Here is a 21,976-nt window from a genome sequence, read left to right on the forward strand (position 1 = left end):
ACTGGAAGGTGATGTATTCAGGCTATCAACTGTAACTGACCAGGAATGAACAACCCTCCCCGTGTGAGTGCACATGTTTTGAGGAACCTGTAGACAGTTTTCAAAATGCCGTCATCGTTGACCTGTAACGCAGGAAGCAGGTCGTCGCCGCCGTCCAGGGTCCTGCGTTCGTCCGAGGCTGGGGTACTCACCGCTGTTACGGTTCTTGCGGCTGGACTTGCCGCCGCTGAGGAACATCTTCAGGCTGTTCTTGAACATAGCTGCGCCAGTCTGATGGGACTATGGCGGTATCTGTGAGGAGAAGAACGAGGGACGGGCTGTTACCACCACTGCCGTGACAGTGCTGAGCCCCATGCCAAACTCATTATGCCATCACGTGCTACAGCTCCAGCCCTTCAGAGGGACACGGGATTCCACGCATTCATGGAGTACTCAGCAGAAGGTGATGCGATAGTTAAGGTGCTGAACTTGAATGAAAAAGAAGGAGTGAGGAAGAGGAGACAAATCTCAAGAGACTTCATTGAGGGTCACTGCTACCGTGCACCTGAGCAGGTAATACAAGTGAATCCTTCCACTGGGCATCTTCTAGAAGCATTGTTTGAATACTGAGTGTAATACCAGCGTAAAGTGTGATTACAAATGGGCAACACTTGTGTGGCATAAACTGGACAAGAGAGTGAAAGCAAAGCAACACACAAGTGTCCTCCACCTCCAGGAAGACATGGTGTCTGGTTTCCTAACCAAACTCGCTTGCTATTTTCCAGGAGCCGCAGCTCACACTTTTCACCGTAGTCGTACGAGCCCAGCGACTACAGGATTTGATTCACCTCAAGGCTCATTGAACGGCATCTTCAAGGAATCGAGCACAAGAAACTGATTCATTAATTAAGGAAGCTACATTACTGTTGTAAATTCCCCGTGAGTAAATGATTGTGAATACAGCCCTCGACTTGAAACCGACACCCACTGGCTGCTGCGAGATGATGGGACATTTGTAGCTGTACCCCAAACTGGCAAGTAAGACCCGGAAACAGTCCGCACAGCCCTCGACCTCATCTTCCGTCACGTAAACGTAATGCCAGCTCCATTTTCTTAGAGAAAAGGGCATCTGCAGCCCGGAGGACATGTGTTGTCGATGTCGTCGCTCCCAGTCCAGTAATTACCACGCCGCTGCTTTGTATCTTCAAAACACAACACTGGCAAAGGAAGCAAGTTCGCCTTCAGCAAACGGAGTAATTGAGTTTTAAGCAGCATCTCGGCGTCAGGCAGCTTACAGCTAAGACACAGAGATGGCAAAGGTTGCGTGGCACTCTGGGAATCCCTAGTACCATGTGGCCTGCTCCATTATTTCCAGGGCAGAGTTAACCCCCCCGCAGCCCTCACTGCTCAGTGAACAAGCACAGCAGGGAACAGATGTTCCACGTTACACTAAATAATTAGGCGAGTTGTGAAGCAGACATCATCTGTGATGGGGAAGCTCAGCAAGAGTCCTGGGGCCACAGCCTTTTGGGACCGGCACGGGCAATGGCTATGAACACAGAGCAGGAAGGGTGCGCCCCCCTCCCCAGCAACTGTGCATGGAAGAGCTCCAATGGGTTGTCAAGACTGACTGCGTGCACCATTAAGCCTGACTCCTTTCTCAAACAAAAAAGCTGTACTTTTCGCTCACGTAAAACCCTTCGGCCTTGGAGGTTTCTAAGGAAACCTGACTCACCGACTACAGGGAAAGCAAAACACCAACACAATTAATGCTTTGCAGTGCTGTTTTTTGCATCTTATTACAAGGGGAGAAAATAAATAAATAAAGTACTTTGTAAAGACATCAAGCCAAGAAGCAGCTCCGCTCGCAGCAGCGCGTCATTGCCATTTGTCGTTCGTTTGTTTAGCCGACGCTTTCGCGAAAAGCAAATTGTGTCTTTTTATCATTTATACAGCTGCACTATTTCACGTACCTGGATAACTAGGTATCACCACAAAGTAGTATTTCACTCAGGTCACTGCAATTACTTTCACACCCCTCCCGTTACCTGAAAAGAGAAACTGGGAATGACTGCCAAAACATCAGAACGTGTGTGCATGTCTTTGAGGGTGTGTGTCACATCGGGACTTCGGGATGCGGTTAAGGAGGAGCAGGGAGCGTAGTGGCGGGTTGCAACCCGAAGGAAACCGGTTCTAACCCCGCTGCTGTAGCAGTACCCTTGATCAAGGTACTTACCCCGTATTGCTCGTGAGAAACGCCTACCTGCATAAGCAGGTCGGAGACTATAACTCAACTTTGAATAAAAGCATCTGCTGAAGAGCGGCGGCCGCACAGCGCGAAAGCGGCTCTACAGACTGCACTCTGTTCCATCACCTCATCAGATATACATTTAGGTATATGAGGGAATCTGCTTGCAGTGTTACGTAACGCTGCTCTTGGAAAGAAGGCTGTCGTCCGTCACCTGTCTCCGCTGTCCTGCTGAGAACAGGTGGCTTTCAAACAACAGGCCGTTCCCACACCTGCTGAGCAATAACAAGAAGGGGGGACAGCGAGCCAGCCAGCACAGGCAAGGACAGCCTGTCTCCATGACGCACGGTCTATCGGTAACACGCATTATTATTAGTCTTGGATCCATCCTTCTTTTCAGTGACTTTAAGATGGCCAGAAATGTATACGTGCGCCAGCTTGCCGAGTCGATCGCCCGCCTCGCGCGCCAGCTACTTTGAACATTCAAGCCTGTCCGCCCGCTCACCCGCCAAAGGCGGGCAGGTGAAGTTCCAGCAGCAGGGGAGGCGGAGAAGGGGGCCAGTGACGTCATACTCCCCGCTCCAGCTATCAAAAGTAACGTGGCCCATCTGGTGCCCAGCAGCTCCCAGGGTTTTCGGGAGGAGGCAGGGGTGCCCGTGGAGCTCGATACCACAGGATGCAGGACGGCGCGCGACACAGACGACCGGCTCTCAGGAAGGTGAGATCGAGTGCTGTTCAAGTGAGATGAGGACCGAGAGGAAATTCAAGGGAGACGCTCCGCGTCCTTTGGTACATCGACGCTAATGTTTGATGTGCCGCAATCTGTCAGCTGGGTGTCGTGGAAGTCTTGAAGCTCGCTTTGCTGCTAATAGAGAATCCCGTCAGTCTGTTATTCACTGGAGTGCAACGCTACATAATTAAAACATTACAGACACCGCTCAGAAGCCCGAGCCACGGATGACCTTACACGCCAACAGATGACAGGAAGACACCTGGCTCTGTTTTGGCCGGAGGCGTGTTGCACAAAACGTTCGTGCATAAAGAGTAACACGACTGGACGAGGCAATCTCGCCCTCGCCAGCTCTGCCCGGTTTGTATCAGGAAGCAGAGTTCACACAATTTCGTAGACGTTCACACGCCTTCGGCACCCAGGAGAACATCATTGCCTCAATATATTTGAATCCTTCATCACAAAAGGCCGGTGTGGGAACCATCACAAACTCCTAGAATGTAATCAGCTACAAAGAAAGACATTAAAGTTAAATAATAGATCTGATGAAGGTCTTGTTATGGTCCAAGTGTTGTCTTGTGCAGCACAAATAATACTTGGGAGCATAATTAAAGGTGCGTGGGAACTATTTATTTTCACACTGGCAAGTGTTATCTTTTACAATCGACCAATAAAGAAACGCAATCGGCAGCGTTTTCGTGTATTTTTTAGTTAAATAATTGGCAAAGTAAATATCAGGCAACAAGACAAATGTGCAAAGGAGATTAAACCCCTCTATGGCATATGGAGAGTAAAAACTGGTGCAACAGAGGTAATTAATTTTCTCTTTTCATCCCAGAACCTGATCCCAAGACTAAAGGGAGAATCAACAATCTCTGCGTACGTCCTCTCCATGAGATCTGGGAACAAGTGTCGATCCGATCGAGTGCCATACGATCACCTACAGTCTTGCGATAGCCCAGACTCCTGTCCACGTCGCATTTAATGACAGGCTACAGTAGTCTCTTCTAGTCCTCCAGGGATCTCAACCCCCACCCCCAAGTAGCTTGGTGAGCATTGTGCAGTGATGCTGAAAGCTTTCTCTGTGTGACCATAACTGTTGGCGTGTGTCTGTGGGGGGGGGGGGGGGGGGGGGGTGAACTCCCTTGACAGCGTTCCACTGTTCCATACAGTTACTAATGCAGTGTACCTTGGGGAAAAGGGGTCTCCTGAACACAGCGCACAAGCTTTTTCTCTAGCTTGTTTGACCCACATCCAGCATCTCCTTAACTTCACCGCTCCACCCTCTCCCGTAGTCATCGTTTTCAATAAGCATCTTCTAGTGCCAACACAGGCCACTAGTCCCTTCAGCTGTTTACACTCACAACTGGTCTGTCCACATTTACTCCATTCCCAAAGCCATGCAAATTTCACATTCTTCTTCCTTATATCCTTGCTTGTGGGAAAATACCTAGTGTAAGTCTCAACGGGGGTCCCGGTTTACCCTTGAAATGATACTTATCATGAAAGCTATGTACACCGCTAAAACTGCCCATTCAGACAGATGAATGAGCTAAGCAACAAAGTAATACACTTGTGTACAGTTCCTTTTCCCCAGGAGAGAGAGAGAGTGCAGTTTCAACTGGAGAATTTCACTAAATTACACCAAGTACACGTTCCAACCCACCTAAGGCTAGATGTACAGCGATAATCCGCTGTGCAGTAGTCAGGGGTGGCATAAATGCTCACATTGTTATTTAAATCTGATAAACCTCAGACTGGGGCTTGCAGCTGTTTTTCTTTAATTATTCGTACAGCGGGAGATGCAGCGGAAAGTCGGGATGCCAAAGGACGTCTGCTGATTTATTGGTAATACCGCAGAGCCCTAGAGGGCTGAGGGAATGTTTGCTCTTCTATTTAGCCGCTTCCTGGCCCTCCTCTAACTGCCATGGAAAGAGAATCTTTTTAAACCTTCATCCAAATGCACTTGTGAGGTGTGTTCGCCCTTGCCTGCAACAGGGGGAGTGGCCAATTTCCTCTCGGATTGCGGCACTGTACGACACTCAATTCGCACACGCGTGCGCACACACATATTACCGCGCAACTATGGCTTTCGCCGTGGTCCGGGACTCTAAGAAAACCTGTAGACTTTCGCAGAGGATGACTGCCTACGTCTACATCCTCAAGCGATCATCTTCCAAAGATAAGAGAAAACGTTTCATGGCAAGGTTTCGAAAGTGCGCCTGCCTTCTCTTTAGCTCCACTCACCAGAGGTGACACTGTCCTTGACATCACTCTCCTGACAGCAACTCCTTCTCTGGCACTGTTGCCACAACAGCCAAACTGTACTCAACATCACAGCTCATCATACCTCACACATTCCCAGGGACTGCAAAGAAAGGATGGTTATCGTTGCTGCTCAGAAATGTCCATTGTTTCACCGAAACAACTTTGGAAGAGGGCGTTGCAGCGGTTCTCTCCTTTTTTTGTTTTCTTTTTTGCTCATTTCAAGTACAAAACTCCACTGTTACAGAGCTCTCTGGAACTCAGCTGCAAGGTTTGGGGCATTGTATTTTTTTTTTTTTTTTAACATGAGCCTAGGGACCGGGAGTAGCAAAACGCTGCCTCCAAAAAGTCAGACAGCAACAGGTGGCCAGTCAAATGACTGACAGAGAAAGGAGCCTCCTACAGTAAAAGAAAGGGGGGGGGGGGGTCCACTGATACAAGTGCTGCTCCCTGTCCTGCAGCTCCAACCCGGGTTGTCTGTCTCAGCATGTGCCAGACGAGCATCGCCGGAGCAGACGCACTGTGGCGCCATGCCATTTCCTTTGAACAAAGCAGAAGACGGGAGCAATACCTGTCATCAGACGCTCGGATAACTACAGCGCAGCCAGACGACGAGAAGCACCCCATTCATGCCGCGCTTTAAGAAATCGACTAACACCCACTGAACATATGGTGCCGAACGACGCCCATTTCACACCGGAGCGGCTGCGCTGGAAGGAGTTACAACGCTGCCGCAAGCCGCTCCGCACAAGAAGCTGCACCAACAGACGTGAGGATGATTGAGCATCAGGACTGAAGATGACAGGGAGTTCTGAATAAATGACACGCGAGCGAGTCCATAAAGAGACATCTTATCTTTGAGCACTTCTCCGCCGCCAGTGCCTTTGTGGAATACTAAAGTGCACAAACAGAAATACAGATAGTGGGGCTGGGCTCATTTATTATGTATAGGAAATTCGACCCCGGACTGCTGTGGGCGATGCATCGAGCCTTTCATCCAGCTCTACAATCTCTGAATCTTAAATGAAGCTACAGTGTCGAAATAACTCTTCAGACTGAGTCTTCAGGTTTAATCAAGGGTTTGCGATATTACGGTGATGTCGGGCCGTGTGTTTTTAGCGCTTCGAAACTTGAGGAAAGGAACTGACTATATTGTTAACCTGCAAAATTTCCCGAGAAATGGAGGAAAAACACACACACACAAACAACTCTTTGAGGCCATTAAAGCAAATAAATTTAAACTCAGGATGACTGCCAATTCACTGAATACATGATGCAATGAAAGTCAGCAGCTGGGACCAATAACCACCTTCCCTGCACCTAAATAATTTTCCATAATAAGAGATTAATATTCTTGCACTTCACATCGTACTGATATTTTATGCACCATAAAAATAGTACATTTGAGTTTTCAATCACCTCTTTCACCCAAAATGTTTGCATACTGATTCATTTAAGTACTTACACAAACCAATGAAATTGAAACAGTGGGCAGATATTTCTTACTCTTTTGCAGCTCTTGCGTTGTGTGTTTTGTAGGCCTTATGCATCTATAGAGGAACGCAAAGCAATACACTCTCGTTGGACAGCGTCTCAATCACTGGACGACATCTCTCTTTGCCCTCTTTTAAAGTACACGCAGATCACGAGTGGTTATGTAGTACTGAAATGGATTACTCGTATTCACAACACCCTGCTATTAACAAGGCAACAATGTGATAAAGTCTGCAATCTGTAACTCGGGCACTTTTCAGAGGCTCACGTGGACGAAACAGGCAGCGGAGATGAAGTCCTTCATGTCTTCACCTCTTAAAAACCCCTATTATTTCTGCGCACCCATCTGAATCTGAGCACTGCGTAAAATATTAAGAAGTGCAATATCTAAAACATTCCTGCTGCACAGGCAAAAACAGAATCGCCGAACCCTGGGACGTGTAGCGAAAAGCAGGACTGTTTTAGTAGTGTGTCAGTGATCGTTTCCCTCGGGAGACCGGGGGAATAAAAAAAGAGGAGATACTGGACTGGTTCCATCACGGGATTCTGCCAGCTGAACTTCCGAGCAGCAGATCCAAGCCCAAACTGTCTTGTCTTTAATCTTCTGGGATGAGGTTTTCACGTTGTAGAGTCATCGCTTAACAGCACACCAATCCTGCTATTTATAGAATTTTGCCTGCTTTTTCATCAAATTTCAGACAAACTAGGCATAACAGAGCATCATATTTGTACATTTTAGTTGCGTAGTTACACTTCCCTTGCTTACTCCTAACCCTCGTCTTTCTCCAAGTTCAGATTCGAAATTCTACATTATACATACTTGCTCCGATTAGCTGACCGTTAATTCAAAAAAGCCCCATTTCGCTTCCGATAGCTACCTCGTTTCTGCGTGTTAATTGCTTATTTTGAATTAATATTGCTTCCAAATGCTTTACGGACTGACAGACAACGAAGAGACACCAGATGCGTTGTGAAGTCCATGCAGACCTGCGAGCGTTGGCAGGTATCTGGCACCGTTTCTCCTCGGCAAATTCGTTCCGTTTTATGCGGCGTGAGGCAGAGGGTGCACCGCCACAGGTGCTTCTGGAGAAAAGTCCCATAAATGTTTAGCGGACTTCGGGGAGGCATGAACGAGTTGCGAGGCCATGAAAAATGGGAAACTTCACACTCCATAAACAAGCTCCTGACTGCATGCGTCTTGGGGATTTGTGCACTGGTGCCCAAGACGAAACTTCCAAGCGGAGAAGAACCGCCTCAGGAAGAGGCTCGGCGAGGTTTCCAGCAGACCCGCATTATCTGACCGCTAAATGAACGAACAGACCCCGTTCTGGGAAAACACACTTTGCATCTCTTCGGAATCACCAGAACCCTTCACAGCGGAGGACAGCATTAAGTGCTGCGGAATGTCATGCGCTGTTGCGCACGTGTTCGCTTTTTGAAAATACGACAAAGCCACTGAGAATGTTCACTTGCAGCGTTCGTTGCACCGGTGAGCCTACCAGCAGGCCTCTGCACGCATTATTAAAGGAGACACAGTAACGCAGTCACGGTGCCCAGACCAGCGACGTTCCTTTTCCGTTGGCAGAGGATGATCACAAACTGTGCCCTTGTACTTTGCTTCTTAGGCTCCTCTAAATGTCCACGGCTAACAGCGTACACACCCCGTGGGTACACTCCAGCAAGAATGAACTTCCTCCTTCCCTCAGAGCTGCTGAATCTTTCCCAGCATTCAAGAACAGTCTCTTCTGGACCCATTTCTCCTCCCAGTTTTGCAAATTAGCGCAACCCCATTTGAGTAAAATGTTCGTATAACACAAACTAGCTTTAAAATCACATTTTTGTGGCAAATCCTGCTTTAATAATAACACATTCGTATCTGAATCTCCGTGATTGAATGCTATGCTTTAGGTTAATAAGTTGTATGTTGCTTTGGAGAAGAGTCTGCTAAATGTATGAATGCAAAATACACTGCACTGCTACCGTCTTTCTCACCACAATAAACAAATACACAGCTGAAGTGTAACACCTTCATTGCATGAAACTTCTTTTGCTGCAAATAGTCTTCCTTCAAAGACATAACTTGCCTTAACATACAAGGTGCCAGGACTGATGGGAAGAAATCTGCCCATTTCGCACAACTGCCATCCAGTAGCAATGACAAAACGCTCATTTGTCCTTTGACCAGGCTTTTTCGTGGTGACAGTCAACTCTGCCTACATCACACGACATAACTATAAACAAATGTTCAGAGCTAATAGTTTCATGTTACACAGAACCTATTGTGTGAATATTTACCAAGAAATTAACTTGCCAGCTCCCATCATTTATCACTTGAAGAGGCAAAGCAGAAAGCATGATGTAATCCTGAATTCTAAAATGCCATCCCATCCCCTAATCGGAAGGGGTTTATCCTCTTTCTAGCGGGTAAACCCATGACGAAGATGATAGCATTTCGGCAGGGTGAAGACGAAGGGTTGGCTTAATCTTCGTTCCCGGAATCAATTTAATTTGGGCCAAAAACTCGTCAATCCACGTTTAGCATGTAATAGCCAGGCTTTTGCGGGGGGCTTTGCAGAGAAGCGTTTGTGACTTCACATGCAGCTTCTGGTGAGATATGGAAGGGTTCATCTGAATGTTTAGCGCACACACACGTATGCAATGCTGTGTATCCGTCTCGCGCTTCAATTCCGGCTTCATCTCTCATCTCTTTGAAGCCTCCTTCTGCCAGATGTCTGTGCTCCTGTGTGTTCACGAAGTGGCGCCTTCCATAATTCATTACAAATCCCCGTCACCTGTTTTATACAATGAAAGGCATCGTCATTTGGAGACTTTCATGTTAAACTCAACCGTGGAATTTAATCTTAGACACATGCAATATCTTCGAGACAATTATTCTGAAACAACCGCAGGCTGTTGACTAAGGAGTTTGAGAAACATTTTGCCTCCTCACACTGACTGTTCATGAACCAGTGCATAAATAAACCAGCCAGACTCGACAATGTCAAAACACAGACATAAAAATGCAAAACATATATTCTGACACTTTGCTTTATAATTTTACCCCTCTCTACAGATTACTATAGCGGAACGATCCAGGTTAAGCCCATCGATCGTGGCTTCTCACCGAACTTAATCTCATAGCCTACGGTTTACATGCATATGTCCTCAGCCATAGGGCTGCCTTCTGGCCCACGACCTCAACTGTCGCCAAATACATTTTACAGGATGATTTTACTGAGCAGTTCCATATTTAGGTAGCTAAGGGGTGCACAAAGAAAAGGGTAATTGTGTGTTTGTATTTGACCAGACTGCATTTGGCTTTCAGTTTCTTACTTAATATAATCCTGGATCGTAACTCTTGCTTTTGACAAAAATGTTAGACATCACCTGAATAAGTTTAAAAAGTAGGCCTAGCGGATTGTTTGAGCGCTGCCTATCTGCATGTTGTGTGTGCGCTGAAGACCACAGCTTATTGATGTGGCACTATGAAACCACTCAGACACAGCAAATTGCTTCTAGTGCAAGGACCGACTCCTGTGATGTATGTAAAGCAGTCTAGATGTATCTGTGTGCTTTTACAAAAGAAAATTCCCTGTCCCATTAAGACTACTGACTCACCGAGTGACTCATAACGGGGCGAAGGCTTCACGAAGGATATGTTATCCACCCTGATGAGATGAGATGTCTGGGATGATCTTAATTATTTATTACATTTACCATAGCTCATCCAGTGATGCCATTAGCATCAATAATTATCTTCTAGCCACCAGTGCTTTGTCACTTACGGAAATCATATTGCGGAAACAGCCGCAGTTGGTTAGCTAAGGAGATCTGGTTTTAGAATCAGGGACAGTCAATCACGGTCCAGTTCAGCAACGTCAACCGAAATCCACTGTATCGCTGCATATTTTGAACTTCTTACAGCTGTAATTTTTAAAATAATTTTACTGTAAACCTTCACTCGGAAACCTCAGGTTTCCAACAAAGGTTTGCGAGTAAATCCATCAGTTGAGAACTAGGCCTTAATTGCTTCTTGTCTCGCATTATGCATTGCCTCGTCTTCCCCCGGCCATCGGTTTGCGGCTTCTCCATTACCTGACATTATTTTCATCAGCATAAACGGCATTTACATCTACACGCTCAAGCGGACACATGTTAAGCATGCACTTCTCCCTTGGCAGGCCTACATCCATACAGCCCACTCACTACCACTGCACACACACAGAGTACAACATGGTGATATTCAGGCATTGACTGCTCCTTTGTTTGGATTAATTCTTTTGCAAACAATCAATCTGACACTTCGTCCTTCTGTACCTGCAGAAACGCTTCACCCCCCTAATCCCCCACTGCCTGTTCGACGGATTGCAGAGAACTGATGACACCAAGTCCCTTTTCCCCTGCAGGGACCATACAAGCTCGTTCATGGACAACCCAAACCTCCAAATAGTCTGTCTCAGTTGTTTCGGCTCATAACATGCGTGATGACAAAAGGGGCGACGCATTCCCTTCTGAGACGGCCTGAACAGGATTTTGCAGATGTTGGCATGACCTGTAAATCTCATCGGCATGAGTTTTGCCAATTTCTGCAAACAAACCCTCCTCGACTAACAGAGGAATGCAGCCAGGGTTGCCGACACAGGTTTGCTGACATTATATAACTGTTTCCTGTACTAAAAAAAAACCACACGCCATTGCATTTACATGTGTATGTTATGCAAGCAATGGAGCAACGACAACGGTGGCATCCACGGTACCATCAGCTGAACTGATCTTTGCAAAATTAGATGAAGATAACCTCGAAGGAAACCGTGAAGCAGTGATGCACCGCATCCCCAAGCCGGAGCACCAATCAAGCCCTCCCCCGGCTCATTACTGGGCTGATTCCACTCTCCCATGGGACGCACTCCCCCAATGCCCACGCAAACTCCCGCTGAGCGTTCATCCACACAACAATTAGCAAGGGACCACTTTGAATACCACACTGCAGCTCCGCAGCAAAGAAAGCGCGAGACGTGCTAAAAAAATAGAATGTTTTCAAACCCTTATCCTTTCGTTCCAATTCTTAGCACACAAATTAATAATGTCGTTCCACATTCACTTATTCACCAATTTGTACTTTTATTCCAAAGAACAGACAAAGCAGAGACTGATTTGGCGCAGGTGTCAGCAGCTAGCAGAGCAGAGGTCCAGGATCTGGCTTTCTTTGAGACCATGAGTTATGCATCTCAGGTCAAAGACGTAAGGCTTTCTGTCTGGGCAGTTCTTGTACCCTTCTGCTGACACAAGATGCAAAAGAGCACAGCTCTGTTCAGAATGCTAATCTTTGTTTTGTGAACAGACAGCCATGATGGGTTGGCAGTCCTGTGCTGGGAATCATCAGTTGAGAACCATGAGCTGCTGTTAAGTGAGTTTTCCTAGATTAGAAAAGGTCCGTGCCTTGGGAGTCGCGCAGAAAAAATAAACTCGGGTAAGCACTATATTCATCTCTGCACAGCCCTAGGAACTTAGACACAACTTGGTCAAGTACCTTCAATGAATTAATCAAAAGTTTTCAAATATATACTTGTTGCTCCTCAAGTGTTGAGTTACATGTCAGCGGTTTTAATCACAAAAGTCAAACGCTAAGCCTCAACAAACGCTAAACTCTAAAGTGACATTTCAAATTTTAAGTCGAGTAAGAGAGCAACAGTAGTTCCAATTCGGGAATGTAAAACTGAAATTGTTCCGTTCCATTTCCTGAATCACTTCACCATCTGCTGACGAGTTCAGTTTCCTTTAAGTAGTAGTTACACCAACAAACTGGAAGGTCATTTCCAAAATGCATCACAACGACTCTTTTGACATATGATATGACTTGGAGTTGTGCTTTCTGTATGAACTTCAGTAGCATCATGCTTGCCTTCTGCGTATTACCGAGTAGCTGAAGCCCACAAATAGAAGTGTTGTAAATTACCATGTCTCTCCCTTAAATTTCTCAGGTGAAAATCAACAGCATTCCCAGCCTGAGAAGCTGACACTTTATGGCCTACCATCAGTAGCTCCCAGGGACCTGCTAGGCCTCTACCAACAAGAAGATTTCTCAATCCTCCAAAGCAGCCTGAACTCACTGTGAAGAATCCAAATGAAGCATTATGGTGTATTTATAAAGCATAGTCTGATGAAAGCACACAAGCAGACACTGTGAAGAGCAAAGTGATAAAGTGTTCAAAAAGTATAACTAAAGCAGGGGAGAAACTGACTGACAGGTTGAAATGTACATGGAGCAATCTTATCACATAGCCATCAAGCGATGGTTGGAAGTGGCTAAACACCAGCCTCTTATTCTATCATTGGAAGGTGATATTATGCTGTCTCAGATTGCCTTTTGAGCACTATAATGGTTCCTAACAAACATCACACTGAATAAAACTGTTAACTTTCTTTTCTTCAATGCTAAAGTTGGCTTCTGTCCCAAACCCATCTGTGAAGTCAAGCTAGTTCTTCAACAGCAGGATGTAACATGAGGAACTGTGTTGATGGTCACAGCACAAACATACAGCAAGGAAGTCCAGAGTGAACCAAACCCGTTGCTTGTGAGAGAGGTGCGGATGCAACCCAGCTCAGATGCAAACCAACTTTGTTGCTTCGCCTGCCCGCTACACGTACTAGTCCATCACTCTTGTTCGGAACCTGACAGCAGAAGATGAGCTCAATGAAAGAAACCCCTGCTCTTTCCACTCCTCCCAACTAGAAATGTCCAAATCAGCAATGACCAGGCATGGAAACGTTCCGGTCACACATCTAATGGCTGACTGTAAGATCACAGGGACTGCAGCAGTAAAAGCCCTCCTTATCAGTTGAAGAGAAGCGATTTTCAGCAGAGCCAAAAATTCACTACAGAGCCTGCAGAAATTAAGTTCAACATTCCTTCCCAGGGATCTGTGTACTACTTACTAGAAAAAAGGCATTTGTGTTAACTAAAAGCATTTAAAAGCTTTGTGATAAAGTGTCAACAGAAGAACAGGAAACTACCATTTTTTAAATGACAGACAAATATCACATAAACATGACATACCGTATTGACAGCTGCATGACAGTAGTAGGCATGCAGAAATCCCAAGTGTAATGATGCATATCCACACTAACTGGCTGCTTTGAAAACAGCAAAGATCAAACGCAGTCATGCTGGTACACAAGTGTGAACAATCTGATAATATTCAGGTATAGAACATCTCCAATTTTAAACATCATATATTTCTGCAAGTACTGTAAAACTCATTTAGTCTCCTGCCAAGGCAAAGTTAAGCCTTGCATTAATGAAAAGGCAAATTTCAGCAAAGTTCTGATGAAATAACAATGAAAGCGGTTAACGCTACCATCACCAGCATCAGGACGTATCACCAAGCTTTCGGCAGTCGATCTTAACACCTTGGTAGCGGATGGCAGAAAAAGGAATGCAGACAGAATAGTTGAAAACAACAAAAACAATCTGACAGAAAAATACAACAAATCTTGAGAGAGCCTTCAAAAAAAAAAAAGTTCATCCAAACCAAAAACAGCATGTTTTTGAAATTCTGGAATTGTGTATAGGCAGATAGTTATCAACTTTATGATGGTGATCTCTTTATTCACAGATGGATGTTGAGAAGGGGACAAGTCTCCATAAAAGCACAAAACGGCAACCATTCCTCTTTACACCAGCTACTTGGTTCACTATGCGCCCAGGACAATTTGCTCTGTCCATGAGACAGTATCCACTATGATTCATCGTCATAGAGTACATCGTTTATGACAATTCTTTTATTCAAGTATCTGTACGCTTATTTAACCGTTTGCTTTTGTGCCTATGATTTTAGGTCTTCTAATTTTCATGTATATCTAGTGCAAATAGCGTGGGTGTTATATGTGATGGTTAGTCATTTGCTTTATCTGTAACCCTGTCAACGTGCTCCGAGTCTGTCTTCAGGATTGAGGACAATTTCAGAAGTAACCATTGTACCGTATTACAATTATTTTAGCTCACAATTTCAGCCCCCCCGCCTCCCTTCCCCCCATTTTGTATTATTCATTTCTGGTATACAACAATAAGTCCATGCAAAGAGTTGGATTGAGTACTCAGAGTTCTCTCAAAATGCCTTCCTCTGGCAATGTAGTACAGAGAATCTGCATCACTGTTTACGAAATCCTTAGCAACAGATTGTTGACAGCTTGAAAACTGCTGTACGTTTTCTACATATTTTAAGAAAAACACTATAGTTTACCGTAACTGAAATGCACACTTTTACATTAAGCACTTTGTTAATACTGAAACGGGATCGTGTGAAATGTTCCATGCACATGAATTTGAGCCAGAAGGAAACAAACTTGGCCCTCTTCTACTCTCATCGTTTCCCAAAGACAGACGATGAGCCTAATAGTAAACAGGCTTTGCAGAAATGCTGCCAAAGAGCGTACAGAAGTTCACATGTGAGCGCTCCAACTGGGGAGAAGTACTTGGGTAATGTAACTGTTGGACATTAATAGACACCAGTGAACAGCAACAGTAAAAGACACAAAAGCCAAGATGAGTTTTATCTTGGCTGGGTAATGAAGGAACATTCAACTTTGTCTGCTCTTCTCTTCTCTTCTCTTATGTAACAATCTGCAGGAGAATTAGCCACTGAAGTCAAGCAACATGCAAGTGACTCAGTATTAAAATTCTACAACTCTAGCAATTATGTAATAACATCAAGAGGTGTTTAAAAACAAATTCAGATTTAATTCCTATATATAGATTTTGGAAAATATTTCCCCCCATTGTATTCCTGAGAATGCAAAAGCAAGAACAACATCCCAATAAATTAAAAGTCCACATTTTTCATTATTTCAACAACTTTCCTTTCATGAAGCACCACTTACAACTAAGCTGCCACTTTCTTTATGCAGCGCACTTGGAAGTGGGATTTCCAGTGATGCGGCGTCCAAGTATGGACTGACTAGAAATGGGTGCTCCTGAATGTGTAAATCAGTGCACCCTTAACCCTGTAATCACAAGGTGACCCTGTCTCTGGATGCGGTCAGTATTGTTACCATAAGGGTCCCATTATAGTTCTGGGAATGAGCTCAGGTTCACTGTCAAGTGACAATTTCATGGCTGGACGGCTATGTGTAATTAGACAACTGCAGGATGGACTCTCTACCATCCGGAGCAAGACTACATTTGATGAGTTAGTGTTAGCTAGGGGGTAAAACCAGTACTTTTCAGATATTACTTTTTTCTTGCCAAGCAGACAGCTTCGCAAAAGATTTATGCTCCTGAGACCAATACACGAAAGCTACTGCATATGCAAATCAGAACTGTGGTTCTCTTGGCTTACACAGTGTCTGATGAGAGGAACTGAAATGAGAGTCATCACAATGGATTCTTTAGGAACATTCGTAACGGTACCAGCCGGATCGCTGCACTTATTGTACACTATATTTCTCAAATAAGTCTTCATAATATTGGATTTTTCATATGGCGGCTTTCCAGACACTGCAATTCAATATGTTGTTCCATTAGCAAATACATTAATTGCGCATATGTTAAAGAGATTTTGCTTAGCAGGCAGACACACCTCAACCCTTATTGAAGTATTTAAATAAGCCTGAAATGCAGGGATAACAGATCCTACTTTAATGAACTAATGCAACGGAGCTACTCTACGCTGACTGCACACTTTAACACTGCCACTGCCTTGCTAGGATTTCTGCAGGGAAAAAACACTGGATAAAAATTTGTTAAAGGGCTAATCTAAAACCTGTGTGACATCATCACGTTAAGCTATTTTCAACAACTTTCAGTCAATATGAACAAGAAAGCTATGTTGAATAACGTAAAAAAATAAATGACTATTTTTTAATCAGTGTCAATGCATCCTCCAAAATACCATGATGAGCAGTGCAAAGATTGCTGTTGTCACACTCTCTCAGTCAAATATAAGTCTATTCGTAAATCACATCTCCAAGTTCAGTGATACAGTGACTGTCTCAACAAGACACATCAAACTAGTATGAGAATGTGGGTCTTTTACAATACCATTTGCCACCCTGATCAATCAGTTCTCAATCAAAGATTGTCAGTTCCTGTTGAAGACCGATCAGCAATGATACCCATTTGTTTGAGATGGAATGACATGCCAATCTTCGACATAACTGTATGCCATTTATGCCAGTACAGACACTTTGGGCTTCCTTGAGCTCAGCCTGTTGCAAGTGTGGGCCTGTGAAGAGGTCAGTAAACTGCAGGATGAATAGCCCACTGAGGGAACAAGACCTCCACGTCCCACATTCGAACCACCTTCCGCTACCTCGACAGGACAAGAAAGCGCTCCAGGACAAACCGCATAGAAGAGGAAAGGATTCGTTTGGTGGTTCTTTCTTCCGCTGGAACTGACTGCATCTGACTGCTGTGGAAAGGGGTCTCGGGTTCTGCTGGTTTATTGCGTTCCGATGGGCCACTGTGCTGAGCTGCTGCGAATACAGAATGAAGCAAAGACAGCACACTTGCCATGAGTTAGCAGCCACAATTCTCTCAGTACTGGCCACGTGGTGGCCTGATCTCCAAGGGACAAAGTGGTGCTTTACTCTCCAGTGCTCGATTCAATGAATCCAGCACCCTTCTGCAAAGGGGGGGAAAGAAAAAAAAAAAAAGAAAAAAAAGAAAAAAAAAAGCAGCACACAGAGTGCCCTGAGTACACGTCAGGAAGGCAGATGGAGAGCAAACGCCAGGCCCCTTGCTGTGCACCACAAATAAAGACCACAGCTCAGGAAAGGCAGAGACCATCTGTCAAAATCATTTCCTCTGTCCCAGTCTTCTTCCTGAGGATTCTGTGATTCCGTGGTGTTTTTTCCGCCAAGGTATCTTAACCCCACTTGGTCCTCTCAGTTTTGGGAAAGGCACTGACAGAGTCGTGAAACAGCCCCCTCGTACCGCCAAGGTGAACAGAATGTTATTTCAAATCTATCTGCCTGTAAAGAGATCGCTGTGTGCAGAGATTTTCTGGAAACTAAATTAATGTGTCAGCTTGTTTTTTCATGTTCACCTGCAGTGCCCTGGATCTACTGCAGTAGTGAATTATATAACAGTGCTGGACATTTTTCTGAGTTGCATTCAGATCAAAACAATCAGAAAACACACGACAGTAAGAGACTGTCTGGCTATGTACTAAACACTGTAAAGTACCTTGACATACATCACACAATAACATGTTTGGCTGACTGGATGATTATATTATTTTATTTCTGGCTGGATTTTCATTGGCTTTCTCAGTGGGTTTCCAGTTCAGTAACTAAGACCATACGACAAACAGTAAGGAACGGTGAAAGTGAAAGACCTTCTTAAGGCAGTCATTCACCCTTTGAAGATATGCATGGAACCTGCTTTTCAAAAATGTCACACAGAACATCCCATCGCATCTCCACCCAAACACGGTCTTCATTTTGAAAGATATGTCTTCAATGATACCAAAATGAGTGTTTGGAGAAACAGTATGTTGAGTATGTGGGGGGGGGGGGGTGCGGGGGCACAGTGGCGCAGCTGGTTGGACCGGGTCCTGCTCCCTGGGGGGGGGGGGTCTGGAGTTAGAGTCTCGCTTGGGGTACCTTGTGACGGCCTGGATCCCATCCTGGGTGTGTCCCCTCCCCTTCCAACCTTACACCTTGTGTTGCTGGGTTAGGCTCCAGCTCGCCGCAACCCCGCTTGGGATAAGTGGTTTCAGTCAATGTGTGTATGTTTGTGTGAAATTTGTACTGTAGGACACTAGACCTTTACAGTGTTCATCTGGGACTCATTCTATGAAATTCTGCCATGTTCAATCACTAAAGAATAGACTTCATCAGTATTTCATTACTGCTTTGACTTTAGTGTGAAATCTTTTCATTTTCATTTCAGGCCCTTCCTCGAAATAACACCTCCAGCCACATTAGTATCCAAAGCAACAGTAATGTATAGATGAATAAAAAGTAATTGAGAAAGATAAGCTGGATTCAACTGGGATACATCAATGGCTGTATCATGGCATAAAGTCCAAGACAAAAGATGTGTACTGTACTAATCTCCTTGAAAAAAACATAAAACAGAGAAATTAAACAAAAATGAATGCAATCACATACAATGCTCTAGTCCACACAAAGAAGGTGAACTCTAAAGAGGCTTCTTCTCATCTGTATGCATCTTGCCGCCCCTTTCAAAGACAGGTGGGAGCCGACCTCTTCATTGTATGTGTCACTCTGAGTCAGAAGGCACTGCTAGTCGCAACTGCAGAAAGAAGAGAGCTGAGACACCATAGCTCCATGCCAGCCCTCGCGAGAGGCATACAGTGGAGAGAAACTGAATGACTAATGGCACATCCCTCAGTGCCACCTGCCGGGTGTTCATCCCCGCTCGCTAGGCAGGCTTCTGAGTCACGGTCTGCTGGGCAGCTTCGTGTGAAAATTCCAGCAGCACCAACAAGAAGCCAGAGGGAAGGGACATCAGTCGAAGGTCGCAATGTGCGCAAGGTTGATCACTTATGGAAAAAAGCAGCTGTTTGAAGATTAAGTTCTCAATGGACTCAGCAGCACACTTTGGTAACTGCTGGCTTGAGCTACTACCGATGTGGAAGTCGACCATACTTATCAGTTAGAGGTCAGCTGTTCTCAAAGACAAAGCTTATAACAAAACTTTCTTATCAGGAAAGAATTTACTTGTAGTAAGACCTTGAATAGTCGATCAACTTGTGTGAGGACTAAACATTCTGCTTTAAAGTCTCTGGTTGTCTTTAAGTGCTTGTTGGCTCGTGACTGCTGGTCTGTGTGTTCGGCCATGTGTTGCAATCCAACTTGCCCTGTGTGAAGTTTCTTTATTCTCCATGCATTAGCAAAGGTTTTACAGGTGCTCTAGTTTCCTCCCACACTCCAAAGAGATGTCTCAGGTGAACTGGAGACTCTGCCCTTGGTGTGAGTGAATGATTACCCTGGGATGGACTGGTGCCCCATGAGGAGTGGATGGTGCCTCATGCCCCATGCTTCTGGGACAGCCTCTGGACCACCGTGACCCTGCAGGGGACAACAGTTACTGATACAAGATGGATAGTTTTTTTTTTTAACTAAATAAATCTTTGGTTGAAAATCATCTTCTTTATTCTCAGCTCTCAAATATTCTTGATCTTCTGCTGAAACTCTAGAAATTAGATTGTTCTTTTGGGGGGGGGTTCCACAGTGTTTGACAGGAATTGGACAACGGCTTGCAGAAGCACAATAAATTCTGACTCAAAGATCCTGCAAGATAGATTTCGGTAGCAGCAATCAGACGGGGTGTGATGCTGGTGCTGAGGGACTGGCACAACCACGGTGGGTATAACTCTAGTCAACGCACAATGGGGGAGGACGAGCCATCTGCTCCCACGAGGATTAATTGTGAGCAAAGAGAAAGAGGGTAGAGGCGAGATGGTCAGTTGCAGCCGAATCACACCATGCCCAGCCTGTCTAAGCCCGTGAGAAGAATGAAACACAGCCTGCTGTCATCCATCAGAAAGAGGATGTTTTTCATTGTCACCAGCAACAAGTTGGCAAGTAGAAAGAGCTATGTGAATTGCTTTCTTTGAGGTCAAAACAAAAATTGCTATCAGAAATATGAAGTAAACTGTGAAGCTATTTTTGAGTCTAAGATTCATGGTGCTTTCCGTAATCGCTTCAATTGCTCAACTACCCATTGCCGCAATTACTAAAAAAAACAATAAAAATCAGTTCAGACTTGTTAAAGCTTCTGAATATCCTCTGTCAAGAGCTCTTTAGTAATCTGACATCAATAAGACCAACAACAAAAGAGGTCAGAATTTCTGCATAGGATTCAGTGGGCAGAAAGACAAATGTTCAGTCACAAAGTTAGGTAGGTAACTGGATTATCCAGGTATTTTAAATGCCCCTGTGTCAGAGGCCTGTAACAGACATCTGGTTAGCAGAAAAAGGGCATGATACATTTGGATATCTAGGTGTTTTAGGAGGCACAAATCCACTACAAACTGAAGCATCGCAATTTGTGTCAAAATACGACCGGTCAGGCTCGTTGGACAAGAATTTCTCCCTTATTTATAGAAAACAAGGCCTCGACAATGAAAACACAGATACACTGGTCCAAAAAGACTGTTTCCATAACCATATATCCCAACTAAAACAATAAAATGAATTAACTAATGGTTATGGCCTCCTCCGTGAACCGCCACCTTATCGTGGTGGAGGGGTTTGAGTGCCTGAATGAGTCCAGGAGCTATGTTGTCTGGGGCTACATGCCCCTGGTAGGGTCTCCCATGGCAGACAGGTCCTGGATGACAGACGAGACAAAGCGCGGTTCAAAAACCCCTTATGACAAAAAAATCAAGGCGTCCGTTTACCCCGCCCGGTATGGGGTCACCGGGGCCCCACCCTGGAGCCAGGCCTGGGGGGGGGGCTCGCATGCGAGCGCCTGGTGGCCAGGTCTATGCCCACGGGGCCTGGCCGGGCTCAGCCCGAAGCCACAACGTGGAGCCGCTCTTCGGTGGGCTCACCACCTGCCGGAGAAACCATAAGGGGCCGGTGCGTTGTGATTTGGGCGGTGGTCGGGGCCGAGTGCCCGGCCGACCCGAACCTCGGGCGCCAACTCTGGTTTTTGGGACTTGGAATGTCACCTCACTGGCGGGGAAGGAGCCTGAGCTGGTGCGGGAAGTTGAGAGATACCGTCTAGATATAGTCGGGCTCACTTCCACTCACAGCTTGGGTTCTGGAACCACTCTGCTCGATCGAGGGTGGACTCTCCACTATTCTGGCGTTGCCCAAGGTGAGAGGCGGCGGGCTGGTGTGGGCTTATTAATAGCCCCCCAGTTCAGCCGCCATGTGTTGGAGTCTACCCCGGTGAATGAGAGGGTCATCTCCCTACGCCTTCGGGTCAGGGAACGGTCTCTCACTGTCGTTTGTGCTTATGCGCCTAGCGGCAGTGTAGAGTACCCGGCCTTTTTAGAGTCCCTGGGGGGCGTGCTGGAAAGCGCTCCCACTGGGGACTCTGTCGTTCTACTGGGGGACTTTAACGCCCACGTGGGCAGCGACAGTGATACCTGGAGGGGCGTGATTGGGAGGAACGGCCTCCCTGATCTGAACCCGAGCGGTGAGTTGTTATTGGATTTCTGTGCTAGTCGCGGTTTATCCATAACGAACACCATGTTCATGCATAAGGGTGTCCACCAGTGCACTTGGCACCAGGACACCCTAGGTCGGAGGTCGATGATCGACTTTGTAGTCGTTTCTTC

General features: G+C 45.6%; 1 protein-coding gene across 3 annotated transcripts in view; it reads right to left on the reverse strand.

Moving 5' to 3' along the window:
• Positions 1–21,976, reverse strand: part of LOC108941576 (protein TANC2-like) — a 151,684-nt gene that overhangs the window by 62,906 nt on the left and 66,802 nt on the right. For all 3 annotated transcript variants that reach the window (XM_029254272.1, XM_029254273.1, XM_029254270.1), the window contains exon 2: positions 192–291. In XM_029254272.1, the coding sequence (XP_029110105.1) occupies positions 192–258 (67 nt within the window). In that variant the 5' untranslated portion in view covers positions 259–291. The remainder of the gene's footprint in view (positions 1–191; positions 292–21,976) is intronic.

This window comes from Scleropages formosus, chromosome 8 (assembly GCF_900964775.1).
Source record: "Scleropages formosus chromosome 8, fSclFor1.1, whole genome shotgun sequence".
NCBI lineage: Eukaryota > Metazoa > Chordata > Actinopteri > Osteoglossiformes > Osteoglossidae > Scleropages > Scleropages formosus.